The sequence below is a fragment of the Gouania willdenowi genome, chromosome 12 (assembly GCF_900634775.1).
Source record: "Gouania willdenowi chromosome 12, fGouWil2.1, whole genome shotgun sequence".
In the NCBI taxonomy this organism is placed as follows: domain Eukaryota; kingdom Metazoa; phylum Chordata; class Actinopteri; order Blenniiformes; family Gobiesocidae; genus Gouania; species Gouania willdenowi.
The window spans coordinates 28,341,697-28,368,196 of NC_041055.1; the positions used below are offsets into that span (position 1 = coordinate 28,341,697).

Consider the following 26,500-nt stretch of genomic DNA (forward strand, 5'->3'; position numbering starts at 1 on the left):
CAGTACATATTGACGTCATGTCATGTTTTACAGCCTGAGGTAGTTTAATTTGTGGCCATTTAGTCTGATGACTTATTTTAAAGCCTGAGGCCTCTGACAGTGTTTGGTATCATTTGTGAAACCAAACACTGTCAGAGGATGTCCTAAAATATGCACTGCCCGGCAGATATCCCAGCACAACTTCTACAAGCTATATTTTAATATTCTATCGCATATAAAACCAGTTTTTGTGTCTTCTTATAAAAGCATAATTGTGTGTTTTTCAGGAGGTTCCAGTCAGTGGCCCGTAGACGACTCTGAGACTCCTCTACCCTCGTCCCAACGCGTCAACACGTCTCTGCACGACATCTACTGAACCTGAATCATAAAACTACAAGTTTAAACACTTTTATGCCTTATGATTTAAATCCTGCCTTTAACATTTTATTTTGTCTTTTAAAAAGGTACAAGTTGTAAAATTTATTTTGAAAAAAAAACAAACTATATTTGTAAATAGAAAAAAGAGGATTTAAGGCCATGAGTGTATTTTATTACTGCTGGATTTTTAACAAACATTGTCCGGTGCTTGTGTTTAAGAATTATGTAAAAGTCTGTTGGTTTTTTTTGGTTTAAATCTGAGCGCTTAGGGTTTTGATGGGGGGGAAAAAATCTGAATGCAAGTAAGTTATGGTACAAATATCTTTTATTAGCATTTACATTGCCTTTTTAGAAGAAATCACACAAAAACATGCACACAGAAGCAAAAAAATATGGAAATGAAACCAGCTTTACAAGAAGAACTCTCACAACTACACACTATAAGATAGCACTTGAAATGTCTGTGGTTGGTTGGTTGTTTTTTTGCCATCAGGGTGACCTATAAAACTAGGCCTCAGTATAATAAGAAATACAGACCAGTCACTGACTAATAGGTCCCAGCACCAACAGCTCTTCAAAGGAAATAAACTTGTTTTCTTTGTATTTGGCTTGTTTAATTACTGTATTTATAAAAGTCTAAACCATAAACATAAGAGGATAAACGTCCATGTACATGATGTTAAATGTTTTAATTTACTACTTTACTGATGGTGTGAAGAAACGAGTGCGTGGTCCACTATCTCTGCACTAGTCTAACGAAGGCCTGAACCAGCTGAATAAACGGTTCCTGACCTTCGTTACTGGTCTTTGATCCTGGTGTCGATGGTTTGGTCTGAGAGACGGTGACGGGCAGGAGGCCAGTGGCCGGAGACGATGGAGAACCTCTGCGGAAGTGACGAGAAAGACTGGAGAGAAGAGTGCTCTGGAAGAAGAAGAGAAAAGAATAATAATGTTTTTATTTTTTATTTTTAATTTCTTCAAATTTTGTTCACTGTATTCCAGCAACGTCATTTGGTCTTTCTTTTTTTTTTAAATTAATACATTATGATTTCATTTATTCAGACTTTTTTCCCCAGGAAATTGACTTTGAAATGTACTTTAACCCAACTATTATCCTTGGGGTCAATTTGACTGCTTCAATGTTTATCATAAAAAAAAAATAGTTGTCCTAATTTTATGGGTACAATTGATTAAGTATAAAAATATTATGATAATTTTGTATCAATATACTGCACACACTGGTGTCCATCTGGGGGTCAATTTGACCCCAAGCTGTTTAAACCGTGCAAAACTTGTCCGTCTCCCTAAGGATAAAATGTGTTGGTATTATTTGACGATAATAGGAGGGTTAATCACCTCACATGTTTCGACTGCCAAGTCTTCCTCAGAGGCATCTACTGATTGCTTTGATGTTTCCTTACAAGTTATTTTTCTTCAAAAAAAAAAAACATCTAGTGGAAAGAACTCATAAGGACACATGAAAGCAATTAGTAGATGCCTCTGAGGAAGACTGACAGTTGGTAGTCAAAACATGTCAGGAGATCAAAGTAAATTTCCTGAATGAATGAATATTATGTTGTTCTCTCTGCTAATGGGAGCAATGGTTTCCTCACCAGTTCAGAGCTGAGCTCCTGTTTGAGCCTCTGTTTGTCTCGAGGCAGGATGGAGGAATCTTTAAGACAACGCACGGCCTGAGAGATGAGCACGTAGAAGCAGTTCTCCATGGTGAACATCAGCAGAGACCTGGAACATGGACGTAACAAACATGTCATTTGTTTATTTATGTGAATAATATCCACTGTTATCCAGGAAGTTTGGAAAGATGTAAATCCTTGTTTTAATCGGAAATAAAATGGGTTACAAGTGACCCAAAATGTGGTGAAAAGGGATTTTAAAAACCACAGACATTGGTTAAAAGGTGCTAATAAGAGTGGCCAAAAAAAGACACAAAAACTTGGTTAAAAAAAAAAAAAAAACAGTTGAAAGTAAATATTGGAACAATTATTTTTAACTGGTGAATGTGGTTAAATTGGCAAAAATAAGCATGAAATTTGGTGAAAATAGGTACATAAGCGAGATAGAAAGGGTTTAAAAGTGCTGAAAATGTCTTGGAAAGTGTAAAAAATATGCAGAAAAGGCATCAAAATTTGATAAAGAAGTGTCAGAAATAGGAGTAATGTAGCAAAAATTCATTAAAAGGAGCAAAAATATGGCAAGAAAAATGAAAACAGGTTAAAATATGGCAAGTTTGGTGTATTTGCAAAAAAAAGGGTAAAAACAAGCAAAAATGGGCTCAAATTGTTTAAAAAATATTGTTAGTTTCTTGAAGGTATCTAGTGTCTTCTGCTCTAAAGGGCCGGATTTGGACCTCGAGCCTCGAGTTTGACACACGTGCTTTATTGAGACCTGAAACTAAAGACATTTAAACTTCTCATATAAAAGAAGAACGACTCACTTCAGGGCCTGGATTTCTTCTGATGAAGCCAGAGAAACGATGCTGAGAGAAACCGGCTCTTTTTTCTTTTCCATCTAAACAAAACAAGTCAAATCGTGATTTAAAAATGTCCCACAGGTCAAAAAATACTGTTTTTATTCTATGAATGAAAACAATTACTCAAACGCTCTCAGATTGATGTGAATTACCAAATACAAAATACATTCAAGTCATCAAATGATCTAAAATAACAGACTTCATTCCCTCCTATTATCCTCAAATATTACTAACACAGTTTAGTTTGCATGAACTCCACAAATATCAGTTCTACTTTGGCAGGTGAGAAGTAACCAGGGTTGAGGTCAATTACATTTACGCCTTCAATTATCCGTGTTCAATTACAACTCAATTATGATGACAGGGACCAGCATTTTTTTTCCAATTATTATTTTTCACCTAAAAGTAAATTTCAATTACAATTAATCAAATTACTGAGCCTTTCATAAATAAGACTATAAAACATAACCTTGCGTTTATGTTAGCTTTCTGTTAGCATCTCTAATGATAACGGGTCGGTTCTGACCCATGTCTTAAATCAGCTGTAAAATACACTATTAATAATATTGATCATCTAATTTGTTTTTCATCTCTTGGTTACATTGTTAAGCTTCCTTATTCATGAAAATATTGGTATTCATATTTTTGGTGTGGGCCTGTCAGTACAGCCCTTGATTTAATTTTGTTTTTAAACGGTAAAATGATCCTGAAAAGAGGAGACGGCAAAGTTCTAGTAAAGCAGAGTTAAGTAGGCTGTTATAATATCTGTGACGTGTTTGTACCTCACTGAGCATGCTCAGAGCTACGTTGATGGTTGCCAGTAGAGTCCCAAATGATGGAGCAACGTCAGGGTCAAAGGCAGGCGTAGTGAAGCTGAGCACAAACAGGGTCCTGTACTCAGCCAGGTCCATGCACTGTAACACACACACACAACCACCATATATATATATATGAAATGTGAACAGATGCAATAAATCCAGTTGTTGATTAGGACTCTAACCTGGTCCAGGAGGATCTGACAACAGTCTGGTGTGAAGTGCTGCAGCGTGGCCAGAGTTTTACTGAGAATCTTCAGGAGGTTACACTGCACTGCAAGGAGAGCTTTCTGCTCTACCTCCTCCCTCTCACCCCCAATTGCTGCTGCTGATGATGATGCTTCTTTGGCCTGAGGGGGGCGCTGCATCTTAGGGAGGGGGGCCGCAGGCTCACCGTTTTTAGCCTAAAAAAACAACAACAAAAAATGTTCTATTCTGTTTGACTCTACGCTGATAGAGTGATAGTGATGGAGCAGCTTCGTCACCTGTAGATAGTGATGCAGCATCTTTTTGCTGTGCAGCAGGTAAGTGCACGTCTGACACAGGTAACACAGGTTCACCTGATCACATGAGAACAGAAAAAAAACTTTAACAAATATATTCATTTAAAGGCACTAACTTTTGACCACTAGGAGCGTTAGACCTGTAACTTTCACGTCAAGTGCCCCTAGTGGCCACAAGGGCCGCAGCACTGTCGCAAAAATCAACAAACAGTCAGTCGGGCCAGCCTCCCTTGTCTTTTGACTGTATATGCAGACAGTAGTTAACCTGTAACTTTGGGATAAGGCTTGGTTCTAAGGGCTGGGTCGGTCAGGCTGGGGTGCAAAGCGGGACTGGGCTCGTGCCACGGCTGGAGAAGCAGCCGCCTGTCACCCTCCTCTCCCCGTCGCTCGGCTCTCCTTGCCGCGTCAGTGGCGCTCCCATTACTCCCTGGTCTCGCCGTTGTCGGCCCCCTTCGCCAAGGGTCGGGGTCAGGGCGACCCGGCATGCGTGGGACGGTGTCCGGCGCTGGGTGTAAGGTGGGTCAGGTCTTGGTGGCCTCCTCAGAAGCAGTTTTAAACGTTTTTCTTGCCTAGGCCGTGACCAGGAGTCGAAGAGGTGGAAAAATGCCTCAATGAGTATATCTGAGCCTGCGGTCACATGACTGTTGTAAAGTGAAACGTTCTCCAGGTCATATGACCTGGCCAAAGACGGTCCGTCTCCTCCAAACTTACATAGTCGGTATTTCAGAGCATTGATACTTTTAAATGCTGTAATTTGGCCTGAGGAATCATTTAAAATAACTCATATGGGTCAACTCTTTAGGTCAAAAAGTCCACAGTGTTCCTTTAAATGAGTTTCCTTTTAAAACGATAACAGATAAAATGATAGTAATGCTAGTACTTAACATAAAAGATGGCCTAAGCTTCAATAAAATGGGCACGACATAGAAAGCAGCCACGGTTTGGGGTCAATTACAACTCATTACGATTACAGTGACAAACAGTTTTTCCAATTACAATTAAAATTACAACTGTTATTTTCCAACTGAATGTCAATTACAATTAAGTTCTCAATTACAATGGATCACAATTACTGAGCCTGAAATAAATAACCTAATAAAACATAACCTTTCTGTAAAAAACACTAAAAAATAATATCGATCATCTAATTTGTTCTTCATCTCTTGGTTACATTGTGAAGCTTCCTAATCAATAAAAATATTGGTGGTAATATTTTTGGTGTGAGCCTTTTTTTTTTTTCTGTCTGTATAACCCAAGATTTAAATTTTAATTTCAACGGTTGAATGACCCTTAAGACAATTGAATTTTAGTTGACTTTGTCATAGAATTCTATAAAAACTAAGATTACAACAGCAACAGAGTTTTCCAATTACAATTACAACATGATTGGAATTAATTTTGAATTACAATTCTAAATGGAAGCAGGGCTCGTCTGCATTCTCTGGGACTTGCCTGAATGTCTCGGAGCAGTTTGGGGAGGTGGAACTGCCACTCTTTACAGAAGCTGGAGAGCTGCAGCAGGAACCCCACCGTGTGGTCGGCCTCGTCCAGACACGACAGACTCTGGACCGTCCGCACTGCGTTCAGACACTGTTGAGGAACAAAAGGAACGAGCACGTTAAAAAGGAGCACGTCTGCACTCATCATTACTATTCCTATCAGCAACAAACTGCTGTTGATAACAGACACTCATCTCAGACAAATGATGTAAAAATCAAAAGGCTCGACGTAAATATTCTGTTCAACTGCATTTCTTTTAGTTAAAAAAAAATGCATAAAAAGTTACCAAATATGTACGAACTTGGTATAAATGTGCTCACTTTGATTATTTACAAAAAAAAAAAAAAAAAAAAAAAAAAGTTACTTACTATTCAAAGTGTCCAAATAAAATGTGGTGCGACTGTCTGGTCACGACTGCTGTTTAGAAAAATCTTTAAAATGACTTTAAATTTCTGCCCTATTTTAGTTCCTGTATAAGATTATTTCGAAGTATTTCTATTTTTTATTTCCATCATAATATTTATGCAAACCTTGCCTGATGACGTCCATTTTATTAAAAATCATGCAGTGAAATCAATCTTCATTGATCCAAATACGATTGTTCATTTAGCTTCACAAAAAAATGAAATTATGGCATTAATTACAAATTCAAAAAACAAAAAAAAAAAGACTTTAATGAGAATGTTATAATCATTTAACTTTAAATTGTTGATTTTGTTGACTATTTGATCAAAAGAAAACGTATAGAACCTTGATCCACAATGAACCCAGTTATAAAATGATATTGTTTTAGTTTTATAAAATGATATTGTTTTTCATTCTGTAACAAAATAAAAAATTGTCTGTTTACAGCCATAAGTGGATTAAATGTGTGTGAAAACACGTCTTAATTTAATGCTGATTGTGGACATTTCTCAAACCTGTAGAATTCTCTCCTGATGAACTCCAACAAAGTCCAGAGCTTCGTTGATGAAGTTGTAGCGAAGAGTCTTCAGCAGACTTTCCATCAGAGACATACAGAGACGGTAAACTCCAGGCCAGCAGGTGGAGTCCTGGGATTTACGGGAGAAACTCTGCACGGGAATTGATGGACTGAGTCTCAAAGTCTTTTTAAAAATGTTATATTGAGCTGTTGAGAGGAACGTGAACCGACCTGTGATGTTCCGTTCAGAGACACGTCGTACACGCTCAGGAGAGGGAGGCAGATGGTTTGGATCACTCCAGCTCCAGCAACGGCTGCTGCTCCCTGTGGGAAAAAACAACGCTACACTTTACCTCTTCAAACTCTGTTATCTACTGAGGGCGTGAGAAAAAAATAGATTCTGTGATTAATCGCAACATTTCACAGCTCGATTATTGTATCGATCTAAAAAAAAAAAATCGATTTTTTAAAATCATGTTTTTTTAAGAAAAAAAAACATGTAATTGCACTAACATACTGTATATCCAGATATTACGTTTGCATATATGACATACAAATTGTGAATCATATCATCAGATTCATGACAATACACAGTACATCCCTATTACCTACAAGCTTTAATTTAACCTTTAAAAAATGTCAGATATACTTTTTGGGTCCATTTTTTCACATCTGATCTTTTCAACAACTCAAGACCTAACCAAAGATATACAGTTTTCATTACTCTCATAATAACACAAATTATGCATTTTTTTCATAAATAAAGTGAAAATTGGAATATTTGTTATGACATTATTACAGCCTTGACTAGGTCAATAAGAGGAACATTGAATTTGAGCTATTATTACTTGTATTGTTATGAGCAGTTATTGAAAAAAACCAACACTCAGCTTAAATACCTTGTGTCTTCAAAATGCGATATATAAATATTTTTTTCTCACTTTTGTTTCCAGAACAACTTCAGACCTAACCATAAATATAAAGTTTTATGTTTTTATGCCTTTTCTGTCATAAACACAAAAACATTTTTAATGAGTAAAACAAATTATGCCTTTTTTCATAAATAAGGTGCAAAGTGGAATATTTGGTATGACGTTATTAGAAACTTGACTAGGTCAATAATTGATAGGAACATTGCATTTGAGGTATAATTACTTTTATAGCTATGAGTATTTATAGTTACTTAGGTACCAAAACGCTACGCTTCATAAGTGTCTTCAAAATCTCATATATAAATACTTTTCCCACTTTTTTCACATCAAATCTTTTCAACAACTTCTGACCCAACCATAGCTATAAAGTTTATCCATTATATTTTTATATATTTTATTTTTTTATGTCCTTTTTTGAGCCCCGAGGCTTAAAGAAGTGGACTTTAGGTAGAAATCTGACCTGAGGAGTGCGAGCCAGCGTGAGAAGCAGGTGTAGAGCAGCCTCAGTGAAATAAAGGCTGCTTTTGGAGCGCAGACTGAGCTCTACGGCGCTAAGCACCGACGACAGGACGGGAATCTTCTTCATCACCGACACCCAGTGCTCACCGTCCTCATCGGTGCGACAAAGCTCCTTAGCCAGGTGGAGCGCTAACACACACACCTGTTCACACACAATTAAACATGAAGAATTTACAGTTTAACAAAGACCAAAAACATGAGTTAACACAGATAATGTATAAAGCAAGACATTAAACTACCTGTAAACATATAAAAACTGTTCACAGACAGACTGGGGGGGGGGGGAGTTAATTTAACTTTAGAAGGAAACCAACCTTGAAACAACAGTATACTCGGACTAATTTAAAAATGTGTATGTGGGGTGGTTTTCTGGAACAATCTTGATAAAACCGTTAAACTAAGTATGAATATAATGCAGTTTAAAAAATGTACATAAGATATATATATGTATTTACACTACCGGTCAAAAGTTTAAGACCACCACTTTTTTTTACTGAAAATCATTCAGTTTATGGTGTCATTGCACTCTGAAATGACACCATAGAACAAAAAATAAGCAAATTCAGTAAAAAAAAAAGAAAATCATGGAATCAAGTTATAGACCAAAATATATTCCATACTTTTGACTTAAAGTACAGTGTGTTCCAACACTGCTATTATGCAGACAGAGGGGGTTGGAAGTAAGCAAGAAACATTGGAACATCTGTAGGAATTACAGTAGTAGCACCAGCTTTCAAGACTGATTCAACCCTTCATTGCTGCAGAACAGCTTTAAATTTAACCCACTTCATGTTCCCTAAAAAATGCCTATTTGTATAATTATGAAATGTATGTATGAATTCTTTTTCAGTTTTGGGTTACCTTTTTTTAAACCTCTGGCTGTTCAGTACTTACCTTTATACCATTTCAAGCTATTCATTGGACTAGTATGACTTGAATTGCAATAAATAACTGGAAAGATTAGGGAGTTCTAAAACTTTTGACCGGTAGTGTATATATACATGTATAAATATAAATATATATATATATATATACACATTTTTATTTATTTTTTGTTTTATGTAATATTTTCGGGGGCTTTTTTTTCTCTTGCTATTGCTTTTTCTATTTAGATTTGTTTTATATATTTGTATAAAACATGTGATACTGCAATGCTTTGTAAATATGACTATAATTGAAAATTGTATCACTTCAAAAAAGCTTAATAAAAATATGTAAGGGAAAAAAAATAAAGTACAGATATAAATTTCACAGACGTTGATCACGCCTGTTCATTTAGTTTGTTTTGTTTTTCTTAATAACTCAATTGGAGTATTTATTTGTATCCTCCATTTAGTTTATTTTATTGCATTTTGCATTTGTTAAAAAATGGTGGTAGGACGTGACAAGCCTAGGCTTCTTCATATCAGTTGTCAAACAAATTAAATGTGAATTATACTGAAATTGACTTTTTTTTATTTTATTGCAATTTCTGTTCAGATTTGTTCACTCGTTTTTACTTTTTTTCATTCATTCATTCAAAATAAGATTGAAAAAAATAAAAAATAGTCTAAATGATAAACTATGAGAGATGTCTTCATCTCACCCCGTCTCTCTGGTCCTTCTGAGGCCCACGAGGAGAATCCGTCTCCATGCTGTCCTCGTCCTCTGTCGACTCTGTCGTCTCCCTCATGTGTGCGGTGCTGTCGATCAGCGCCAGCGCCTCATCCTTCACCGTCTCACACACGTACAGCAGCAGCTGAGGAAGCTGGGAAATATCCCCGCCTTCAAAATAAGAGACGAAAAGAAAACTCAGCAAACTTACACTTGAAAATGATTATTATCCCCCACCACAAAATGTGGAAGGGGGATATAGGTTTGAGCTCCATCTGTCCATGCGTCCATCCAGGTTAAAGGGGACAGCTTTTCTCAGAAATTGTTCAAGATAGGATAATCAAATTCGGCGTGTGGCTTCAAGGTATCAATACCTTGATGAAGTTCGAAAATGAGAAGTGTGCAATTATTGCCCGTGTTCCGTTTTTTTTTTTTAACTCTGTTCGAGGCATCTTAGAAAACATTTAAAATAATTAGTAATTTTATTTTCTGATGTGATAATATTTCTCTATGTATACATCTACGTTAGATTTAGGACATTTAAAAAAAGGTTGTGAGTTATAATGAGAACCAATCAGGCAGGGGATGTTGATGACTATGTCTTCTTGTTTTATTAATTCCTACCGTTAAGTCCCTGGATCTGCAGCACAGAAATGAGAGCAGAGAAAATCTTGGCCTTGGTTTTCTCCATCATCTGTTGGTCAGCCTGAAGGATGCTCTCCAGGATCAGGGACAGAGGAGACAGGATGTCTGGAGCTGCTGCGACGACGCTGGAAACATTTAAAGTGCATAAATCTGTAAGATTTTTAACTATGGTTGGGAAATAAAATAATTCAGTGTCGACCAGTAAGGATCACCTTCTCCACTGGTTGAGGAGGATGAGAAGCAGTGTGGCCATCATAGAGCCAAGACGAAGACACGGTATCGATGTTGGCTTGGTTAACTGAAAACGCGTGGAGACAAAAATAACCGCAAACAGGTAAAAAAAAAAAAAAAAAAAAGGCAAACTAGAAATAATAAAAGGCTTTACAATTTTTTTTTTAAATCAAACAAATGACTCACAGCTGCTTTGGTCCCGTCCAGGACGTCCATGAAAAGCTTCACTTTGGTCGACTCATCTGTGAGGTGCATCACATCAGACTGTAAACAGAAACCATTTACCAACTGATTAATGACATGCATTCCAAAACAGTGACGACACCAAAGACATTATTTTCCATGGAATTTGTTTTTGATCATGTTTGTTATCCTGCGTTACAATTACGAAGCAGCCAGGATTAGTGAAGTTGTGCCAGCTCAGATATTCTTTAATGCGTTTTAGTTTAAGTGGATATTATATTTGTGTGTTTATTTTTTTTTTTTAAAAGACTATAATTTCAAAAAATAAAAAAAATATTTTCACATTTTTCGGAGATTTCAGGCTACCTTACATGGGGTCCTGACCCCAAGATTGAAAAACACTGCACCAAAGAAAGGTTCTACTGTAAAAGCACTAAAAGCTACCTTTTTCTAACACTAGCCAACACAAAAAAAATTAAACATCACATTAAATTTGGATGAGCTGCATGTTTGTTATTGATTAATGTGAGCAAATCAGAATAAAATGATCAACGAAAAAAGTTTTATTGTTTTTGTCACAACCAATTCTATTTCAACCTCTGATTTCTAAGCTGCTTGTCAGCCCACTTTTGTTACCATTTAATGAAGCTGCAATTTATCAGCCATACTGAGCTGAGTGAATAATAAAAAACTGAAGACAAACAAAAAAAATCAATAAACACAAACATTAGATTACAGAGTGTCAACAAACTGCTTTTGTCTGCTCGTACGTGACTGGTGGAGAGAATCAGCAGCATCCTCCACGCAGAGATCAACATCAGGGTCTCGGTGAAGTAATGGATTCCCTCGTCCTCCAGCTCAGCCACTTGGCACACCAGTGACTTCACGTACTGGGACCAGTAGTCGTAGCGCCGAGCGTTGGAAAACTTCTGTAGGCCATCCTTTAGCGACTGCTCCAAGGAACCACTGCGACAGCACACACAAGATTAAACATGATTATAAAAGATTGAGTATTTGTTTTTAACTGTGACAAACAGAGCACGACATGATGCATATTTTTACCTGACCACGTAGTAAATTTCTAGGCCGATGATTTTCATCACAAAAGCGCAGGTCTCCAGGACGCACGGCTGAGGACGGAACAGGATAATCATGTCAGAGCAGCTGCATTAGTTTAACTTTAATACTTAAAATTCTGTCAAATCACCTCCGTGGTGTCTGAGGGGGGGGTTAGGGTCCCAAAAAGAGGCGTCGTCAAGTTCTCCCAAAACTTTTCTCTGTATTTAGAAAAGAAACCAACATATTTTAGTCTAGATTATCTTGTGTGTGAAAGGTTATTATTGTTCGGGTCAAAGAAGTCGTACTTGGAGCGTAACACAGAAATGGCGCTGTCTCTGCGGTCTTGCCACAGGGCGAGCAGGAAGGCCAGAGCGGCTCGGTGGAGCAGTGGTGGACACCAGTACTTCCCCTGCTGTTTGGAGTCGATCAGGTCGAGAACCACATGGAGACAGCTCCACTCACTCAGTAGAAACTCCTAGAAAAACATGTTTGTTAGTAATACAGATGCTCACTTTTCACATCTGTGTATTTAGGTAGACCCTGAGCCTCTGAAATAAATGTGTTACACTGTGATTAAGTTAAACCACTGCAATTACACTCCAGCCCAAAAGGGGGCAGTAAGGCAACTTTTAAATGTTGACACTGGAGTGGAATACAGGGAATTATGTTCGTCGTCCAAGGTTGATTTCAAATTTATTCAAAACAAAACTACAACTAAAATAATTTTCAATTTTGAGGAGTAAAACTTAAAATGTATCCAAAATCTGCGGTAAGAGATGTCGTTTAATGTGAACAAATCGATTTGGCGATATATTGCTGTATTTTAGAGCGCGATTATTGTATCGATCCAAAAAATGTCCAAATCGATTTTTTGTTTTTTGACAAAAAACCATTTAATTGTGTGGACATATGCCTAGAGTCAGTGAACCACATTTCAGCTGGAAGTTGATTGCACTTTATTTTCATAAAACATACTGGGCATTTGAATAGATGTATGTGGTTACTTAATAAAAATGGCATATAAAAATATGTATAAAAAATTAAAAACTAAACAGAATCAGAATCAAGAAAAATGTAATTTGACAATTTAACATACCACTTGTTTTTGTACTTGAATTATACTTGTTCTCACAAGTTTAAAGAAAAAATGAAAAAAAAAAAATTGTATTTCATACCATTTTCTTCTTGTAAAGATGAAATTTGTAATTATTGATGTATGTCATATTGTTTAGTATCGAGATATATCGTATTATTACATGCACATCGTGAATAGTATCGAATAGTCAGATTCATGGCAACGCACACCTTTAATGTGAACCGTTTTTGGTATACCTTACTGCACATAAATACAGACTTCACAATATAGAAATAAAGTTGGAAAGTTTAAATTTCAAACCTTGGATCCTTCGCTTCCGTCTTTGACCTCCAGGTTGAGAAAGAGTTCGATCAGGCCCGGCTGAGTCTCCACGGCCACCGTCAGAAACTCCAGGATCATCACCTTAATCCTCATGTCCTCCGTCTTGCTCTGAAGCCGAGTGAGGAACGCATCCCGGATGGCGGCGGCGTCACTGCCAAGGCAGGCGTAAACCGACATGGGAGCCACCTGGAGTCAGGATTAGGATTAGCGCCATCAACACTTTACCCTGTGTCTTACTCTTTAATGTGGACATCTTACCGTGGCGAGTCGTTTCAGCAGCTGGATCGCGAGGCGAGGCAGTGCTGGATCGTGTTTGTGGTAAATGTATTTTGCCAGGACAACGATGAGATTGTTGCCATGGCCGCTGTGTTGCGTCAGTGCCTGCTCCAACGGAGACATGGCGTCTGAAGGCGGCTTCAGTCGAATGACGTTGTTGGTGATGGAGAAAGCCAACTTCACAGTTTGGATCAGAATCTGACCGGGACCCTCAGAACCACAGCTGAAACCATGAGGAAGACGATGAGCAAATGTGACGACAATAGGCTAAAATATGAATTAAAAACAACAGAAAGTTAAATACTTAGCGAACAATCAAAGCTGTTCACCTGCTTGGTTGTGCTGCCAGCACCACATCTATTGTGTCGACACCGATTCCCATTATATTAACCACAGCCTGTCCAGCCTCAGTGTTGGCCAGGCTGTAGATGCACAGAGACTGCAGGGTGGGGGTGCTACACCAGTAAAACAAAAAAATAATAATAATTAGCAACATCACAAGCTAACAACACAACACGTCATTGGCTGCTGGTAATATTTTTTATGTGTGAAGTAAATTCGGAAAAACGTCCACATAGGAAAACTAAATAACTGATGGAATGAAAAAAAAATTGCCCATTTAAAAACGAATGACGTATTAGAGCCACAATAAAATAAAAATACAAATCTGGCCACGAGAATAAAGTCATAATATTTCAAGATTAAAGTTGTAATATTTCAAGAACAAAGTTGTAATTTTATGATCTCATAAGGAAGCGACCAGCAGACGCCTCTGAGGAAAACTGACAGTTGGCAGCCCAAAACATGTCAGAAGATTAAAAAAAATTCCCCAAAAAAAAGTTGCCTGAATTTTTTTTCTGGGAGTTTATAAACATTTTTCTTGTACTTTTTGGTTATTTTACATTGTAAATATATAAAAAAAATTTGCAGAGCATCCAAGGATGGAAATAAATTAAAATTCAAGACCTATAAGAAGTGTTCATGTGTTTTTACCTATTCATGGTAGTGTAAAATTAAAAAATGCAATAAAATACAGCAATTAATTCTCTGATAATAACAATACCAAAGAAATCTGTAATGGTGACATCCCTAGTTATCCGTACCTGCTCTGATCCTCTCCCTCTGGACTTAGATTAAGAATGGCGTGGATCAGCTCCAAAATCAAACAACCTGCCATAAAGAATAAAAAAAAACGCTTATAACCACATGTACTTTTCAGTTTTATGGTACAAAATAAAAACAAAGTTAGTGTGAGCTCACCGATCCTCTCTCTGACTCCATAGGTGTTGTAACGCCACTTGTGATAGGTGGGCAACATCTCCTTCAACACCAGCAGTACACAGGGGATCAAACCTTTGTTCTGAGTGCTGCCAAGTTGACCCTGAAATGAAAACGATAATAAAAAAAGATCCAAATCACATCAAAAACACATAACATGTAGTAATAACACCGTGTCCTACCTTGACCAGTGTTGTGATGAGACGAAGGAAGGAGATGGTCACTGCATACTCTCCCCGTGGCTGCTCAATCTGGACCAGCAAGTTGCCATAGTTACCTGCCTTCATCCCCTCAGCACTGGCATGAACAAAGTTTAAGTTAGAAACTTTTTTGTTTGCCGAGATAAATCTGAAAAAGTTACATTATTTATATTGTTCAGTTTACCTCACACACTGTGCCATGGTGGTCAGAGGGTTGGAGGCAAACGGCAGGAAGCCAGTGTGATGCAGACTGGCCCAGACCTGAAGAATCAAGTACAGATTTTTATGAGCGATGTGGGAATCAACACAAAAAGTGCCTTTAAATACAGGCATCGGGTGGACCCACCTTCCCTGGCATCCTGGCAGCCAACACAGAAAGACAGTTCACACAGGAGGCGATCACATCCACCGGGGGGTTGATGACTGATGTCAGCCTGATTCCAAAAAGCACATTATTTCACTATTTAATCAAAAGTGCTGAAAAAGAACTAGAGAAATTGTGAAATTTTCTTTTACACTAAATATTAGGGATGCCAAAACCGAATAATGAGAAAACTAAGGCCAAAAACCGAAACACCGAAATAAATTATTATACAAATTAGAACACCCTTTGCATTTATGGGTATAAATATGTACTAACCACTTAAATAAAACACTGCAATTGTATAAATTCATATTAATGCGTCAAAGAATAAATCAATTCAAAATATTTGTTTTATTTAGCGCTGACGTTCCAACAATGCATAATATAAAATAAAAAATGTAATGTTTAACTTGTCTCTACTCAATAATTATATAATATTGTAGAGGCCTATAACTGACTGAGCGGCTGGAAGAGTCTCAAATTAAATATGTTCTCTAATTAAAACATAAAGTGCATTGTGCTCTGTGTGATTGCTGTGTTTATTATTTCTTGCGTTTCCAGACAAACCGCAGTGTTTGCTCACGTCTTTACAACATCCTGTTTTGGTCGGCTTTTTTCGGTGAGAAAAGTGTTTTGGCCAAAAACCAAAATTTTACTTTTGGGCAATTCTCAGTAGCCGGAATTTCAGGGAATCATTACTAAATATTTCTCCATCAACTTCTTGGATATTGTATCCAAACATTCTACAAGATATTTACCCGTTTTTGACTTCCTTTAATATCTGTGAAGGTTCTTGGTTTCAGTTTGCAAAGACGTGTAATTATGTTTAAATGATCATAACAAGGGGCTAAAAGGCTTGCCTCTGCAGCAGCATGTAGATCCGAGACGTGAGTGGCAACAGACAATCTGACACCGTCCAGTCTGTGCTGATGATCTTATGAACCAGATCCAGGATGGGCTTCACTCGTGCACATTGAGCCAAAACATCTTGGAACAGAAAAAAGCACACGAATACAAATAATGGGACACTTCAGAAAGCTAAAAACTGACCTACAGACAGTGGATATAATGTGCTGATTAATCTTGTTCATTTTTATCAACATTATATTCATATTTGGCCTATTTGTGTGACAAACACATAGCATTACTAAACCATTATATAACTTAAGTTTAATTATAATTTAAAGATGTTTTGACCATGTAAACAACATGTTTAAATAACTAAGCATTTTGTCACCTTGATTTTTTTTTTTTTTATGAGAGAAATGCACAGCTGTTCACCTGCTGTTGAAACCACATGAAGCAGCATCTCAACCTCACAAGTAAAGAGAGCCCAGGCACTGTACGAGTGGTCCCATCGCACCACATAGCCCTGATCACCACCGATCATCACCTGACCCAGAACTCCCTGTGGCATCCATAGGTTAGTCTGCCCTGTGCCTGGAAGCACAGATGGAATCAAACACAAATGCTTAATAACCTTTTTATTTTCCAGACAGAAGGTTAGTCTATAGGTTAAAAGATCTTCATTTGATCTATTATTTTAGCTTTTTATTCCATTGTTTAATTGTGTTATCAAAATACAAACCAAGAGGGTAAAGGAGCTTTGGCGTCTGCCGCCTCCACAGAGTCTCATCATCTGTGGATATGATGTCGTTGGGCTTGTGTTTATAAACTTGTGTGTAAAAGGACATCTTATCCAGAAAGTTGTACACCTGACACACAGGGAGAGAATAATGTCAAAAGCTGAGACATCATAAATTAAAGTGGACAGCATTCATTGAGCTGGTTAGCTCGTGTGTAATAGAGCTGCACGATTAATCGGGCCGATTTTGGCAAGTCACAGATTGATCAACGTCGGTTACATATTAATGTCAATAACGTCCTCACAGAAACACACTGTTGGAGCATGTTAAGGAGAGCCTTTCTGCTTAATTCACTCAACTTTTAGAAACCGGATTAGGATGATTATTAAGCACCGCTGATCAATATACCAACATTCTTAAGTTATTCATATCCTCATTCACACGTCTTTGTTATTGGTTTCAATGAATCAGCTGCACATTGAAGTAAAACACATACAACAAATTAATTATAATGGGGCATTAGTAGGATGTTTAAGAGTGAACTATATCTATGAATAACTCAAAATGCTCCCGTCACATATGCAACTATTAGTCCCATAATCACCATTAATATAAGACTACTAAGCATCCCACTTCATTTCATAGTTACCAGTTAAGTAAACTTCAGCATTACCATTATTTTGAAAAGGTTCCATCTAATTAATTTTTTTAAAATAATAATTTTATGTTTTGAAAGCAGCTACTTTGTTAATTAAAAGCAAGATTAGACTCTTGTTTTAAGTTAAATAACGTAATAGATTTTTTTATCATTTCTAAATTGGCTTTTTAACGTTTGCTTCTGCATCGATTTTTGACTTTCTTGCAAACACCCTGTGGCTGCAGATTAACCTTTTTTTCAAAAGTTAGATATGACTCATTGATTTTACCTAGATGTTTCTTCCTATGTCCTGTATTTATTAATGTTCTTCTTTCATCTATCGGCTGATTTATCAGTTATCAGACAATTTATTGGCTTTTTAAGCTGCCCTAAAAATCCCTAATCGATTGGGCTCTAGTGTGTAATACACTAAAAGTTGTAGACTTATACGGCTTGTGTGTGTGTGTACAGATTCAATGCACCTTTTTAACAGTAGCTTTGTTGGATAGCAGAGCAGTGAGAAGCTGCAGCAAAGGCCCAATCTTATGAGGGAACATCCCCACTGCACTGTCCAGGATCATTCCCATTCCCATGTTTGGCTTCTGGTTTACAATATAAAAAAGGGGGAAATTATCACACATCTTTGACAATTATACCCACATTCAACTTTCAGAAATCTCTCTTTTTTTGTGTTTTCTTACCATTTCCCAAAACATTTCAGCCAGACTGGGAGCAGAGAGCACCTCTGTGGCAGCGTCGATCAGTTGGGAGCACTGCGTCGACACGCCATCAGTCTACAGCACAGGATAGAAAAAGATACGTTACCGACACTTGTTGCAACTATGAAACATAAAAAAGGAAACATTTGGCTTTGTACCTGAAGACTTTCTTCTTCAAAGGAAGTGATGACAAAAGACAAAAGGCCGTAGATGCACATCTTCGCTGTGCTCGCTGTGCACTGTGGACATAATAAAACACACTGTTAAAAACTCAAGAACAGCTCATATATTCTACTTACAGACAGTACAGTGACATCTTTTAAATGTTAAAGACCTGAAAGCAGAACATTTAAAAGCACCGAACTCATCTGAGTCCTGCTGCTGTTTTATGTCGTTTTCTAAACCGCAGCATTAGGATTTATTACGAGCGGTTCAATTTCAATTCCTCCATAAATATTTTAGTATGGGCTTTTTCAAAGTTATACAATACTCATACTTACAAAGCAGTACAGTATCACATGTTTTATACAAATATAGAAAAAGAGCAATAACAAAATTAAAATAACCCAGCAAAAAAACACAAAACAAACTAAAAAAAAATTACGAAATTCATTTCGTTATTGAATTTTCTAATGTACTACATTCTTAAATTGTAAAAGTCGGAAAATAATACCTTTCCTCAAAGCATTATTTACAAACCATTTTTCCAGAACCTTGCTAAATCTTAAATATAACTATTTGTAGACATCAAAATATGAAGGGTAAAGGTTAAAAAATCAATTTCAGTCCCTTTGATGCCCATCTTTTAAATGTAGCATCTGTCTTCCCAAATATAAACAAAGTGTGTCATATTAAGGAGAATACAGCCTTAATAACTTGTGATAAATGGTTTACTTTCTCCATTCCAATTTCACACTAACTTACATTATTCCCAGAAATGCCAAGGCCTTTGAGCATAGCTGACAGGTACTGAAACACTCCCAGTTGCAGGGCTGTGTTTCCTATCTTCCTGATCAATGGGCTCGACTCGTCTGGTCTTAAAGTGTGTCTCAGCAGAACCCATGCCAACAGCACTGGTGCTTGATGAGGGATGTCACCAAATGTTAGGAGCAGCTGATCCATTTCCTGAAAGACAAAAGGAAGTTAACATCTGAATAAACATGATATAAACAGATACTGTATCTAAATGATTATGCTTTTCAGAGATCATTTTAAAAAAAAAAACATTTACAAACATATTGGTTCTGAGACCTAAACTTTGATATTTGCGAGATCTCAAAAATGCTGCAATTTTTGTTATTTGCAGACAATAGAAATGAATTTTGTTCAGGAGATGATTAAAAAACTATCTGTAAGCATTGAAAAGGAAATACTTTTACTTAAATATTGTTAATAAATACATGTTATTTTGGAAACAAATTAAAAGAGGAATTGACACCGTCTATAGATGGTTCTGAGACTGAGAGTGAGACTAAGTTTAGATTCCTTGGGGTTATTTTGATCATTCAGCTGTCATGGAAAGCTCATATATCGTATGTAAAAAGTACCGTGTCTCTAAAAATATTTTTATTTTGTACAAAGCTAATTATGTTTTACCTTGAAATATTTTGAGAATGTTATATTGTTTTATTATTTTGCCATATTTCAATTATTGAATTGAAGCGTGGGGTAACACTTTACCATTGATTTTGATACAAAAAAATTATAATCAGAATTATTTACAAAGGTGGTTTTTAGAAACCATACGAATTCCTTACTTACGAAATCAGGTTTATTAAACTTTAAAGACATAATTGAATTGCAAACATTAGTTTTCACGTTTAAAGCGAGAGGGTAATGTGCTCATCTGTTGTTGGTGTGTGAGGTTTTAGAACGCTTAAGATAATGATTTGAAGGTTTGTACAAATATTTGTCAATTTAAAAAAAAATGTATAGGGCAAAAAAAAAATTGTCTAAATTTACAAATCACTCTACAAGTCAACTTTCTAAAGCATATTTGCTGATGTGTGATTTTTGGGTCATCAGAAAATAGTGAAAATTATGTGGACTGATGAGGTCATCAATTATGTATTAATTAAGTAAAGGGGCAGAAATATAAGAATGTTGTTCTTCTTACTGCTCCTTTCCAATCATGAAAATGCTGTATTTGGTCTGTGATATTATTTGATATACATGAGGAATCTGTGTTGGTTTGCATTTTCATGAAATAAATAAATAAATAAATGCTACAATATACACTCAAGTCAAACCTTGGTGACATCAGGCACTTTAGAGAACTGGTGCTCCTCTGTACAATCCCCCAGAGCACATTTGTGCAGGAAATCTATGTCTATCCCTTCGATGAGGATGAGAGAGCTCAGGTATCTGCAGGAGAAAGAATAAACAAAGGACAAATAATCCATACAATTTAGCACAAGCTTTTTAAGGATAAACTGCACACTTGAGTTTTATTGTAATTTATGTCACTGGTGTATGGTCATAATGCTATAGCTGAACTCTGAGTGCATAAATGTAAATTTGTTTGATGATTCTTAACAAAAGAAATCTGCAAGATGTAAAAATGTTTTATTTCACGGCACAATTAGCATTTTTTTCTCTTCTATTACTGCAGATATTGTTGGATTATCAACTTGAAGTAGTTGCAATTGTTGTATTAACAACAAAATCTGTTTAAAAAACATTTGTATAGCAACAATTTTATTGTTGACTGATTGCTTAAAATGCCACAAAAAAAAAAAAAAAACTAATTTTGACATAGAAGCATGATACAAATATATCAGATGATCAATCATGAACCATTTCATAGTTAATTATGTTAACTGTTAATCTAGTAGAATATTCATACAAAGAAAGAAAATTATTCTTATATATTCATTTATTTATTTATTTTAAATAAATAAATTACCAGCCAGAAAAATACCTTACTTTTATCATGTCTCACACTGTGTATGACTGAGGGAGATTTTAAATCATTTTGTTGTTGATTTAATGTTTTTACTGCTGATTTTAAATGTTTTTACTGCTGATTTTAAATGTTTTCTTTACTGAATGTAAAGTTTTTACTGATTTAAATGTTTCTACTGCTGATATTAGTGTTTTTACTGCTGATTTTAAGGTCATTGATTTTTTAAACTGTTAAATGTTTTCTGTTGCACTTTTTAATCATGTAAAGCATGAAATTTAATTGCCTTGTGTATGAAATGCGCTTCACAAATAAATTTGCCTTGCCTTAAAATTTAAATAAAAATATCGCAGACGTTTACTCACCCAATCCGGTCAACCAGTCCATCCATGCTCTTGTCCACGAGGTGTCTGTTTGTCTGTCGCTGACCGAAGCCTTGCTCTTTGAAGAGTTTGGTTAAACCCAAAAGATCGGAGGGATTCATTTCAAAGTAAGCAAAATAAAGGAAGATGATCTCCAGCAGCAGAGACTGCTCTCTCAGACACTGCAGGAACCACCGGGACACCTGCCTCTCCGACTGGGGAGAAAGGAGCAAAAATAAATCACTATTTTCAACAGATTGTCTTTGTGTGACACACATTTACACATTTTAATAGAAAGCTGCTTCTGGAATATTCAGAAGAGCAGCACAAAACATGCACAAATATTTTTTTTTAAAGGTGGTAATCAACTTTTTTTTTATTAAAATGTAAAAGAAAATTTAACAACAATGAAATAATTACAATTCAAGAAAGACACTGAACGTTAAGGGTGGGCAATTTGGACCAAAACTCATAACTCAATATTTTTTCTCAAAATGGCAATATACGATATAAATCTAGATATTTAACTCAATAAAGTTTGTTAATGTATTTATTATACATATATTGTTTTATTTTATGAACTTGTGTGTTTTAATAACTGATGATTGTCTTGTATAAAATAGTTTTTTTTTTTTTTAAATCAAATGTAAATGGAAGTGTGATATTTTTTCATGTACAATAGCTACATTTTTCACTGTATATTTTATTGTATATTTCCTGTAATTTGTATTCTTTTGGGGTGTGTTCAGTACGGTGGCTGGGAAGTGTCAGGTGAATGCATTTACAGAAACGAACACAAACCGGTATTACAGTCGGACGGGTATTATGATATGATAGTCGTGGTGGCCATTTTGCACTGGTGTTGTGACCTTTTTGCATTTGTGTTCATTTCTTTAAATGCATTCACCTGACACTTCCCGGCCACCGGGTTTCCGCAACGGAAGTGTTTACGACGGACCGGTATTACAGACGGACACGTTTCTGGCAGATGTTTTTAACCTACCAGAACAGTTAAGAACAAGAAGAAGACATCGAAACGCGTATGAAAGTAAGTGAAAGTTGATTAGGATACTCTTATATTTTTCATATCAGGCTATCATATCATAATACCCGTCCGTCTGTAATACCGGTCCGTCGGAAACACTTCCGTTGTGGCCGGTTTGCATTCGTGTTGTGACCTGTTTGCATTTGTGTTCGTTTCTGTAAATGCATTCACCTGACACTTCCCAGCCACCGTAGTTCAGGGACTACAAATGAAAAATAGCCTTCTGGCTAAATCTGAAATACTTTCTGTATGGATATTATTGTACACTGTCACTGTAAATGAACCAATAAAATTAAATCAAAGAAATTAGCAAACAGCTGCACAATATGTCCCACTATGGGCTTTTTCTCCACTAAGGGACAGCAAGTGTGAGTGAGTTGTATAATGCAGCTTGTTTAGAAGAGAGTCAGATGCACTCAGGAATCCATCTGAGCATCATGCTGTTCTGAGACGTAGCAAAAGCAGCGACTCATAATACGAGTATTTTAATATAAAATAAAAATATATCGTTATAGGCGATTTTATAATTTTCTATATCGCCAAAATAGAAATCTCGATCTATCTTGGATCTAGAAGATAATACCATGAGGTTTCCACGTGTTTCCCATGTCGGTGCCTCGGCTCTGAAGAGTGTCTCAAACTGCTTCTGGTAGACGCTCACCAGGTCCTTCTCCAACTTATTGACACAGTTACTGTATTCAGTCTGGATATGAAACAAGCACAATTCAAAATAAGTTAAAAAAAATCCCCAAAACAACAAAACTAAACCATACAAAGCAAACAACTCACACGAATGAATCAAAGCTGTATATTTTATTTATCAAAGTGATGAAGAAGTTATATCCTACATTGTACGGGTGACGCTCATCTTGAAAGTAGGTGAGCAGGAGGAGAACACATCTGAGCAGACACATGCGCTCTTCATAGTAATAGTCAGTTATCTGTGGAAACACAATCAGTTACTCAGTCAACAGCACATGCCAATTATCAGTGAAAGTTATATTTGTTGTATCTACTGACCTTTAACAGCAGTGCCTGGCTTTGCCGCTCATCCTTTAGAACAACCTGCATAAAATACACAATAAGTATGGAATAAAATAGGCCTTCATTGCAATAATCTTATGAAAAGTCATGTGATGAAATGAAAACCAACAAAGATCAACTATAAATTGGGGAAAATAAGAAGCATAAAAAATTTAATGATTCAGAAAATAGAAGAAAAACCTTTAGTGAATCCCTGGTTCCTCTGTAGCCTTCTTGTAGGTAAAATTGTAAAATCTGTACACTCTGTTGCTCATCAAGACCCTGGAACAATACAGAGAATATTAAACTATGCCATTGATTTTTACTCATTATAGTCAACCGGAATTTGTGGAATCAATTTTCTTTAAAATACACATTTTAAAGAATTCCATTTTGCAAATAAGTGAAATGAAAGTTAGTATTTAGAGCCTCCTGAATAGATGCATTTCTATAGTTTTTATCATTTCCGGTCCCTTGTATTTTCAGTTCTTGTTCTGATTATAATTATTAACTAAAATGAACATTAGAAAACCCCAGATTTTGAAAGCTTTTATTTGTTAATTTTCCACTTACTCTTTCTCAGAAGTGTCAAACTCATTTCAGTTCAGGGGTCATATACAGACCAGTTTGATCTCAAGTGAGCCACAGGAAAAAGGCAGGAAAAAGATCAATTTAACATTAATGTGCCCTGGTGTGGACTTCCAGGTATAAATTACATATAAAGTATTTAAGAGTTCGACAATATCCAAGAATTAGGTGAGGTCAAAATCAAATTCACCTATATTTCCTTAATATTATCAACAATTATTTAATTTAGTAAAATAACATGAGGAAATTTGCAGTATTTTTTCATCAATTTGAGATTAAAATGACTGCCATCATGTGACATAAGCATGGGAAAGTTGTATCAATGTGTATTTGGAGGTGCTGAGATATCTACAATGGAATTATTTTGTAATTTACACAAGGTACATGTTTTTTTCTGTCATTTTTACATTCTCCGGCGGGGCAAATTAGATGCTCTAAAGGGCCGGATTTGGCTCCCTGGCCTTGAGTTTGACACATGCTCTATTATAAATAACTCCTGTAGAGTCATTATGTACCCCCATTTCAGAATCACTGGACTAAATGAACGTTATTATTGAACATAATCAAAATTAGGGATGTCCCGATACAACTTTTTCATTTCCGATATAATACCGATATTGCAGCCTTGCGTATTGGCCAATACCGACATTGATCCAATATTAGCATGAATCATACACACTTCATACTTTTTTTTTTCTTCTTTCATAAAAAATAACAATTACTTATTTTGTAGTATGGAATGTTAGAAAAGGCTTGATCAAGTGATGTTACTCAAACAGAGAACAGTAGTCAGAAACAGTAGGGATGAGAAAAACGTACCCATTTATTATTAACCAATTGGTTACATAAAGTTTAACCTTCAACATAATATCTACAGTATTCTACAATTGAATAAAGTAAATAAAAAATGAATTGGGAAAAAAAAATAAAAAAAATCTGTGAATCCGGAAATTTGAATACGATATTCGTTTTCAGGCTAATATCGGACCGATATCAGATATCGGATCGAGACAACCCTAATCAAAATGTTTATATTAATTATTTACAGAAAATCCCACATTATTTTGAAGACGTACCAATAGTTTACTGATCCTCAGACCAAAGTCCTTCAATGGTTGTGCAACATCTTTGTTGTCCTTCAATTTCGCAGCAGACGTTGAGCTAAAAGAAATCATGTCGATGCTTTACTTATTGCTTATGATTAAATGTTAAATTAATCAACATAAAAAAAAGAACAACATTGCTACCTTGGCGGTTTGTAGTAGCTGAGTCCTTGATGTAGTCTGTCCCAGTGTCTGTTGAGTTCAGCCTCTATCTGAGCCTGTGGCCAAACAGGATGATTTAGAATAAACCCAAGAAAATGTACTGTTCTCCTAAAAAGGACGTGATAACTACAAAGCACTAGAAACACAATTAGCTTTTATTTTTCCAATTTGCCAACAGACTAACAGACAAACATACCGGCTCTCTTAGTGCAGATCTTCCGAGTAGTATAGTCCAGAGTTCTCGACAGCTCCTAAAAAAAAAGAAAGAAAAAAGAAGTCAAGTTAATTTTCTTTTTCCTGTGAAACCATTAAGGACAATGATAAATAAACGATTTAAAGACATGTTTTGAAAAAAAATTAAATTTGTTGTCCTTTTGAGTATTGTTCTGTAAGTTTGTACATTTTTATTTTTTGCCATTTTGTGTATTTTTGTTGTTATTAAATGAGTAATTAACTCTGCCAGAGTGTCTTTTGGGTCACTTTGCTGGTCCCAAGACCGGATAAAAGATGAGGGTCGGACGTTTTAGCTAACTCGGTAAAAAGCCACAGCAGACACAAACGCTAAATTAAAAAAATTTGCATTATTCTCTAAATAGCCAAAATACTTATAATACCTGGACTGAGTCCTATTAAATACTTCACTTTGAAGCCATGCTGTTGTTGACATGCGGCTTAATACACCGCGCCGCTCACCAGCCATTCAAACGATTAGCTGCTAGCTTGAGCTAAGCTAAGTTAGCCACAGAGTTAAAGCACAAAAGACAAACGGCTGAGTTTAAACCTAAGGGCAAGCCACACGGTGTGAAGAAACGCTTAGAGGAGAAAGGTTTACCCGCTTGATAAAACTTAAAAAAAGAGTATCCATGACAGCACAGGTACAAATTAAAGTTTGTTGCTAATCACGTACCTGACACTCAACTCGGATTCCGCCATCTTCACAAGTGATGTGATTGGTTGTCGCGCTTGTGTCGTATTTGGTGACGCATACTCCTCCTTCGTTGAACTAAAAAAAAAAAAAAAAAAATCCCTTCCAAATTTTAATCTATTAGTTGAATTTAGTTATTATATAAATACTTCTAGCTTTTTCG

The 26,500-nt window shown here is 36.1% G+C and overlaps 2 protein-coding genes across 7 annotated transcripts in view; one reads left to right on the top strand and one right to left on the bottom strand.

Moving 5' to 3' along the window:
* Nucleotides 1-1,023, top strand: part of cdk5rap2 (CDK5 regulatory subunit associated protein 2) — a 55,523-nt gene extending 54,500 nt beyond the window's left edge. For all 6 annotated transcript variants that reach the window (XM_028462205.1, XM_028462210.1, XM_028462206.1 and 3 more), the window contains one exon: nucleotides 267-1,023. In XM_028462205.1, the coding sequence (XP_028318006.1) occupies nucleotides 267-355 (89 nt within the window). In that variant the 3' untranslated portion in view covers nucleotides 356-1,023. The remainder of the gene's footprint in view (nucleotides 1-266) is intronic.
* nup188 (nucleoporin 188) lies at nucleotides 665-26,345 on the bottom strand. The gene is made up of 43 exons (XM_028462211.1): nucleotides 26,320-26,345; nucleotides 25,609-25,663; nucleotides 25,395-25,468; nucleotides 25,224-25,308; nucleotides 23,761-23,841; nucleotides 23,557-23,601; nucleotides 23,385-23,477; nucleotides 23,120-23,239; nucleotides 21,495-21,706; nucleotides 20,477-20,591; nucleotides 19,152-19,352; nucleotides 18,386-18,466; nucleotides 18,210-18,302; nucleotides 17,991-18,110; nucleotides 16,874-17,000; nucleotides 16,567-16,725; nucleotides 16,146-16,272; nucleotides 15,268-15,355; nucleotides 15,106-15,182; nucleotides 14,904-15,018; nucleotides 14,704-14,824; nucleotides 14,547-14,613; nucleotides 13,773-13,898; nucleotides 13,426-13,666; nucleotides 13,147-13,353; nucleotides 12,056-12,225; nucleotides 11,899-11,968; nucleotides 11,754-11,821; nucleotides 11,462-11,657; nucleotides 10,695-10,772; nucleotides 10,490-10,575; nucleotides 10,257-10,402; nucleotides 9,625-9,803; nucleotides 7,981-8,181; nucleotides 6,820-6,912; nucleotides 6,587-6,739; nucleotides 5,619-5,756; nucleotides 4,149-4,223; nucleotides 3,849-4,067; nucleotides 3,631-3,762; nucleotides 2,813-2,886; nucleotides 1,971-2,100; nucleotides 665-1,279 (listed from the first exon to the last, which is right to left on the bottom strand). The coding sequence occupies exons 1-43, from the start codon at nucleotides 26,343-26,345 to the stop codon at nucleotides 1,094-1,096; spliced, it is 5,250 nt and encodes a 1,749-aa protein (XP_028318012.1). The 3' UTR covers nucleotides 665-1,093.
* Nucleotides 26,346-26,500: the final 155 nt, after the last annotated feature.